This window comes from Mus caroli, chromosome 5, assembly GCF_900094665.2.
Source record: "Mus caroli chromosome 5, CAROLI_EIJ_v1.1, whole genome shotgun sequence".
Taxonomy (NCBI): domain Eukaryota; kingdom Metazoa; phylum Chordata; class Mammalia; order Rodentia; family Muridae; genus Mus; species Mus caroli.
Genome location: NC_034574.1, coordinates 56,073,830 through 56,082,113, shown reverse-complemented (window position 1 = coordinate 56,082,113; position 8,284 = coordinate 56,073,830). Strand labels below are relative to the sequence as shown.

The 8,284-nt window shown below is 36.4% G+C and overlaps 1 protein-coding gene across 4 annotated transcripts in view; it reads left to right on the top strand.

The window, feature by feature from the left end:
• The window catches only part of Arap2 (ArfGAP with RhoGAP domain, ankyrin repeat and PH domain 2), a 164,701-nt gene that overhangs the window by 75,091 nt on the left and 81,326 nt on the right, over nucleotides 1-8,284 (top strand). For all 4 annotated transcript variants that reach the window (XR_003836690.1, XM_021162421.2, XM_029477281.1 and 1 more), the window contains exons 10-11: nucleotides 5,296-5,411; nucleotides 7,307-7,506. Coding sequence is in view for 3 of the 4 variants with exons in the window: in XM_021162421.2 (XP_021018080.1) it covers nucleotides 5,296-5,411; nucleotides 7,307-7,506 (316 nt within the window). In the remaining variant the exon portion in view is untranslated. The remainder of the gene's footprint in view (nucleotides 1-5,295; nucleotides 5,412-7,306; nucleotides 7,507-8,284) is intronic.

Sequence of the window (8,284 nt, the reverse complement as noted above, 5' to 3'; positions counted from 1 at the left end):
CTCTCCCTCTCCCTCTCCCTCTCCCTCTCCCTTCCTTTCACTCCAAACTTCTTTTCCTCCATCCCTCCTTCTCTCCTTTCTTCTCAAACACATACAGAAAAAAAAGGAAAATCTTTAAAAAATTAAATGCTGTGTATAGTATAATATGTATCATTATCATTTAATCTTTAAAGATTTTTTTTAAAGATTTATTTATTTTGGGATGTGTGTGTGTGTGAGAGAGAGAGAGAGCATAAATTACCATATGTAAAACAGATAAAGGACCAGAGAAGGATGTCTGATCTACTTGAGCTAGAGTCATAAAAATTGGTATTTTTAGTTGGTTGGATTTCAGCACATGGATGTGAAGTGAATTTAAGAGAAGTGGCCTTGGCTTCCTTTTGTTATGTTTCCCATCACTTCCTGATGGGTTTTTTAAAATATCACTCTAATATTAGCCAGTTCATTACAAGCAGATGTCTTGCTTGGTGAGTTTGGGCATCCATTTGATGCTTTCATTGTGGCACTGGCGCTTTAACTACATAAACTCTTTTGATTAAATATCCTCAAATCAGAGCATAGCAGAGGCTCTTCTCTGCCCCATTCCTCCTAATGTAAAGTCTCCTGATGCTTCAACCTGGGGATGGGAGTACTAACAGTATTCAAATTGGCCTCCAAGGGCTTGATTTATATGGCACAGAATGAAGCCACAGGATGTAGGTGGTGACCTCACATTCTCTGGGTTCTTTCTCTGGCCAAGCTCTGCATCTGGTGTTTCCTAGAAGTCTAGTGCCAAAGTCACACAATGCCACATCTGTTTTCAACAAATGTTTAAACACCGAACTCTTAAATTCCTGGCAGGGAAACCTAGCATTCACGATTTCTAAAAATAGGATTGAGATTTCAGCAGATTTGGGGTTAACAGACTTTCCTTAATTTCTCTCTGGAGGGATGAGCAGTTTTCTTTGCTCTTGCACTTGTTGGTTTGATCAACTCAGAATTACTCTCATTGGAATAAACTTGTATAAGTGACTCATTCCAGTATCTTGGTCAATATTTGTGCTAAGTTCTTTCTGAATATTTAATAGAGAGTCATTCTGTGATTAGAGATGGAATAGGGTATTTTATGAATAACAAACTCTGCCTGTAAAACTTTTAAATGAAAGAATTATCTGGGCATCTTAAGCTTTTAAGTCACATCATTTCATTTAATTTTTATAACTGTACTTTAAGGTAGAATTACTCTATGTACAGGGGATGTGATTGAGGTCTAGATAGGCCAGGTATCTTGCTAATGCTTACACAGCCAGGTTTCTTCCTTAAGCCTGACAGTGCCAGGTCATTTGCACATCAGCACTGTCTTGGTCTGCTGGCAACACCTGGGACCCATGCTGTAGGTGGTAATTGTCTGCCTTCTGAAATTCTGTACTGGCCACAGAAACTAAATATAGAATATCACTTACTCTAAGAGCCCTCTTTAGTCTTTTAAATTAAACATATTTAATTTAGGGTTCTTCCCTTTTTTGTTTTTGTTTTTGTTTTCATGCTGTTAATTCTCAAGGTGGGAAAGAGAGATGGACACAGATATTTGTGTCAAATATCCAGGAAAGAGACATCGTTTGGGCGTATTCTAATAGTCTGAAAGGAGGCCAAATATCACCAAAGTATTCTTAATAGGAACTGCAGTTGTTTCACGTTCAATAGCTCTCAAGAGCACTGACATTTATTTTGTTACCCTGCTCTATATTTTACAGTCAATTGGTGCTAGGGAGCTGTGTGCATCCTCTAATTACTCAGAACCATATGGCCATGGCAGACAGTTGATAAATGGGATATCATTTTTCATGATAAGAAAATATCATCTTTACCTTGCTGGAGAGAAATTTGGAATGCCGGGCTGACCCTCACTTTACCAGGAATTACAGCTTTCCATGTAGAGACTTTATGACTCGTGTAGAGAGATGAGAGGCTATCCATCCAGGCCGGAAGCATGATGAGCCTCATCAGTTCCCATAACAGGTTGTCATCCCACCATCTGCTAGGCTGGTGGTCAAAGCATTATGAGTGTCTGTCCTTAGTATCACACAATACGTGCAGGCCAGGGACCTCACAGAAAACTGTGGAGTGGCCTGATATCCATCTCTTGTCAAGAGCCTCATTGTGGAGAATTGTTGGAAGGCCATTTAGTGAAGGCACACTGGTTTATCTAGTTTATTCCTATAGCAAGGTTAGACAGAGACCTCATTTTGCTAGTCTCACCTTCGTCATTTATAAGAGAGGGTTCCAGTTTCCAGGCATAAACATTTGGGTTTTTTCCAGCAGTTGCGTGATTCAGCAGGGGCATTTGTATAGACAATTGGGAATTGGTATTTTCCATTTACAAAGTAAAGTCATTCCGGTACTGATGTGTAGAGATGTCTTAATGTGGCTGATTAAAAGTTTGATGTTTCTTCTCATTTTGTATACTTTGTCATCCTAGGCTAATTATACAAAATGGAAATCTATCACCTCCAGTTCTAATTATTCTACAGCAGTCAATACTTTGTTGTGTCCTTGCTTTTACATTATTTCTTTGAAATTATAATATAATTTTATATTTCTATTCATATATTCTTCCTCTGTACCTTAACATTATGAACCATTTATTATTCTATCAGAATATTGCATTGATTTATTTTCTCAATAAATCATTTTTCTCATTTTACCTATAACTGTTCACACTGAAAAGTAATAAATTTTTACTGGGGAGATGACTCAGTGCATAGGAGCACTTGCTGTGCAAAAAGCAAGACCTCAGGGAGGTTCCTCATATTCATATTATAGCAGGCATGTCTACATGTATGCATGTGACTCCAGTCAGACATGTACACACACATATATATATATATATATATATATATGTATATATATATAAACATGTATGTATATAAATCCACAGAGATGCTATATATAGTATCTCTACTATACATACATATATATATATGTATGTAGAGCATATAGAACTCTAGCTACACATACACATATACAGATACACACAGAAAGAAACACCCACAGACACACACACAAAGACTATATGTGTATATATATATATATATATATATATATATATATATATATACACACACACACACAGACACTATATATATCTGTGTGATTAACTCTAGCTACACAGACAGATTATATATATATATATGTGTGTGTGTGTATGCATAACACATATACATAACTAGCTAAACAGACACACATACAGACACTATATATGTGTGTGTGTATATATGTATGTATATGTATAATTCTAGCTACACACATTCACAGAGTCACACACAGATACCATTTATTGCGTGTATAGGTAACTATATACAGAGATCTCTCTCAATGTCTTCTGTGTATGTGTTATGTGTAAGTCTAACTCCACATGTCCACATGTAACTACCACACTATGGAGAATGACAACAGAAAACTGCTGGAGCCTGATTGGCACCAGCTCCTCTACAGGTTCAGTGAGAGACTCTATCTCGGGGAATAAGGTGGAGAGTGAAAGAACAGATGCCCTGGTGTCCTCATCTCATCTCCCTCTATTCAAAAAGACATGCATACCCCATATCCCAAACATATACAAATGCAAACCACATGAATGATAATATCAGTAATAAATGCCTTTCTACAGTGTCATTGATTTCCCTGAATGCATACATATATATGGGAAATTTGGTTCTAAAAGTGTTTTGCTATAGTTTTATCAAATAAGAGTGCATGTGGTTATAAGCACAACGACCTACAGGAAGGCTATGAGATAGTGACTTCTGGTTGTTGAAATCTGGTGAGAGCAGAGAAGCCCTGGTGCTTATAGGAGTCTTCCCCACACTCATTTGTGCACAAATGTCTCAAGGATTACTGTATTCTAAAACAACCTGTGTTTCTAAATGATAGGGCTAGATGATATGGAAGGGCAAGGGGTGAAAGGCTTTCTTCTTAGCAGAGGTATCTGTATGCTCACATGTAGTATTTTATACCATATTGATCAAACACTGGGTATATGAGGTATATATTGCCTTATGTGTTAACAAAAATACTGCCATAGTACTTAATACATAGTACTCTTTCTTCTCATGCAGTAGTTACAATAGAAAAAAAAAAGAATTGTCTTTCCCTCTTATCAATTTTCTAAATTGCATTTGCTACATGTCCTTATTGAAAAAATGTAACAGTATTTTTTATATTTTCCTTTACTATGGATTTATTTTTCTCATCACAAATTAAGAGCTCTGGGCACATTTAATCTGAATCTCCTCACCCAAATCACTCCTTTCTTGGGATGGTAATTTAGCAAAATATTGCGGGTATTTATTTATTCTGAAGTTACCAAGCCGATATGATTAGGCAGATTATTGCCAACATTGATGCTTTTAGAATGTGCTCTTCCTGGTTTCTAATTTCCAACAGGACACAGTAAACTCAGTGGTTTCCAGTAGTGAGCAAAGGGTAGTTTTCATACCACACTGGCACTGGAGGGCATGTTTAAGAGTCTCACTGGAATAGTGGGAATGCGAATTTGTACAATTCATAAAACTGCAAGTGCCTTGGAATATAAAGGAAGAGGAATAGAGTTCCTCCGCAGGTATATTGTAACAAGAATAAGTAAAAGCCAACAGCTACATAGTCAGTTCCTTTCCATCATATGACTAGATGTGCATTGCATGTAACTATCTCTCTGAGTCTCAGTTTACCCAACTTTTCATATTTAATTTCCTAATTCCCTTTAGTTTTTCTACCAAATAAGTACTTAGTACATGTTAAAGGTTAATTTCCTTTTGTTGATTAGATACAGGTGAAGATACTGCCAACTGTTCAAAGCGAGACACATATATTAATGGCATCGACTATCAACTTCTGGGTTGAAACCCACTTGCAGGTTTGAAGGACACTTTCACAGGGGTCACATACAAGATATCCTGCATTTTGGATATTTATATTACAAAAACAGTGGCAAAATTATAGTTATGAAGTAGATACAAAAAGACTTTTATGCTTAGGGGTCACCACTACATGCGGAACTAAAGGGTTGTAGCATTAGGAAGGTTTGAACTACTGATCAACTTAGCTTTCATATGAAAACATCAACTTTCAGGGTAGCTTAGGCTGGTGCAGTGTTCACGTACACTGGAAGGGCTTGCCTACTGTGAGAGCTGAGCTTTTTACTCTCCAGTTGTCTAACTGCGTCTACATGCATACTAGTGTTTCTAGGAATCCCTGAATAACAAAAATGTCATGGCTATATGTTTAAAAATATGGTTTTGTGCTTTTGCTCCATACTAGGATTTTAAGAGTGGGCTCGGTATTACCATAATTCCCATGAATGTTGCAAATGTGAAGCAAGTAGATCGAGCTGTGAAACAGTCTTTTGAGATAATCACTCCCTACCGGAGTTTCAGGTAAGCTATTTTCAAACAATTGTGTGTGTGTGTGTGTGTGTGTGTGTGTATGACTACTAAATGGTCTGGTGGAGGTTTTGTAATGCTGGCAGGATTACACTTTATAGAACAATTAAAATCATTTTTTCTCATCCACATTGTCTAACTAATTAGGCATGGAGGAAATCACTGAAAGTGGCTTGGATAATTGCAACGGGCAACGATATTGTCTTCATGAGGCATGGATTGCTTCTTTTTTTTTTTTTTTTTTGTAGTACCTTGTTCATAAGCTGAGAATAGCGAGTATGTTAATTGTTTCGCATTTTAGAAAGAATGAAATAGTGTTTTGTTGTCTTCAGATTGTGTTGACTTTCTTGTAGCCTGATCAAATGAATCCCACTTTAAAGTTGGCTTCAGTTACAGTTGCTGCATGTGATTTCTTCCAACACCTCAGCTCAGAATCACGCTGAGTTAAATGGATCATATGAAGTTGTTGATTGAGATATTTTAACATCTTGATATACATATAAAGTGTATTATAATGTTTGAGTATTTATATCACTATGACAATGGACAATATCAATGTACTTACCATATTTTAATCACACATAATGATTCCATAGGCTCAGTGTATAGTATAGACATAGGTAAGTTTGTTGAGTGTAACTACAGTGATAGTTTGTCCCAATGACACACTGATTGGGAGTCAGAAGCAATTATTTTAGGCCTTTAAATGGCTTAATTATTTCTGAGATACCCTTGAGTACATTGATACATTTTCTTCCTAAAAATAAGTTAAGTTGGTAGGCTCCAATTTTTATTAAAATGATCAAAGAAAGACTACTAAGCTTTAATTTCACGTTTGCAGATCTATAGCTTGGATTGACACACACACACACACACACACACACACACAGAGAGAGAGAGAGAGAGAGAGAGAGAGATATTCTAACCTCTGATGAATACAGATCCTGGCTGTGACTAATATCTAGGAAAATTTGAAATCAATGAGAATTTGTTAGTCTTGTAGTAATAAAGGAATCATAATGTTCTCTGGAAAATGCAAATCTTATAAGCCACTTATTCTATGAACTATTTAGAATAGTCTACCACCAATTTCTTTAATTATAATTCAAGTCATTGTAATTCCTCGAACAAAAATTTTAATGTGACAGATAACTTGCAGTAGTTTTGTTTTGAGTCATTGTGGCAGATTTGAATATTACCTATAATAAACAAACGATAAATCTTTTGTCGAAGGGCAGCAATGATGTTTAATATTTTACCCATTCACTGAGGCATCTAGCCAACCCTCAGAAATCAGACTGTGTCAGAACTGGCTAAAATTGAGTTAGCAATCCCTTAAAATAGTAACCATTTAAAACTTTTCATGTTTCTCAATCCCTTAATGCCATCTGGCCAGCCTTCTCATTTAAAATATTCCGTTTTTAAATCTGACAAAAATCACAATTTCTGGTGGGTGTTCTTTTTTTCTTTTTGATTATTTTAGTTTTAGAATATGATGCTATAGTTGCTTGGCAATATGTCCTGGCAGTCTTGAAACCCTGCCAGTCTCTTTTTTGATTATTATATAATCCATTGCTTAAGAGCTATGGCTCTCATTTGTTTTGACCTACCAATGCAATTCGTGTCTATTTTGAGTAAAAATAATAAGCGTATTAATTTTGAATATATGTGGACAGGGCCATAAGCAGCATGGAAAAAGATCAAAAGAAAAAGAAAATGATTTGTTAAATTAGATAATTTTTAATAGAAAAAGACAATCCAATACTGCCCAGCAGGCATAATTTTAGCTGCTATTTAATTTGTGGGTGAAATGAATATGCAAACTGAACACACTGCTTAATTGGCCTTTACAAGGGAGATCAATAATGCAGAAATGTTAATTGTTTCAGCTTCACAGCAGATTCGGAGAGAGAGAAACAGGAGTGGATTGAAGCTGTGCAGCAGTCAATAGCAGAGACTCTCTCTGATTATGAAGTAGCAGAGAAGATTTGGTTTAATGAGTCCAACAGGAGCTGTGCAGATTGTAAAGCCCCAGACCCTGACTGGGCATCCATCAATCTCTGTGTCGTCATCTGTAAGAAGTGTGCAGGTAATTAGTGATGAGCTCTGCTCATCTCTGCTTGGTGGCAGATTGGCCCTGACTGTTCTTTGTTATCACACATAAAGTGCCCTGGGTAATGGTTGTGGAAGGTGAAGGGAGATAAACCTTATCAAGTAGAAGTTCACTTAGAAATGTAATGCTATCTTCAGTGCTATCTGGATCCAATATCAAAATTAAATTTTAAGTATGCAATAACATTTAGGTTTACTGGTCCATGTATAGATTTTTAAAAATAATACAGTTAAATGTTTTTGGGTTTTTTTTTTTTTGATATTAGAATATATCCAGAACAATTCTGCATATTTGCATACTTACTTTTGGTGATGATATCATTGACTTAAGGTATGTGTGTGTGTTTTTTTTTAATTAAAGATATTCTAGGCTCTTTTCCTGAATACTGGATCTGACATGTCCTATAGTATGAATTTGAAGCTTAGTGTTTCACAGTAGAATTGATGCTTATAGGGAAAAAAAAAAACCCGAAAAAACAAAAATAAACAAACAAAAACTAGTGCTGATGTGTTTTTAAAAAGATAAAGAGAGAAGGGGGGGGTGTTCTATGGAGTGGTGTTAAGGTGTGGGGGAAGTGGGTGTCCCAGTGGGCCCACTGGGCTGAGGCATCCCTTCCCTCTGAGGAACCAGCCACATGGAGGTATAGTATAAAAAAGAGTTTATTCAAGCATGGGCAGGGGAGTCAAGAGGGTAGTAGAGACAGAGAAAGGCAGAGAGGGAGAGAGAGAGAAAGAGAGAAAGAGAGAGAGAGAGA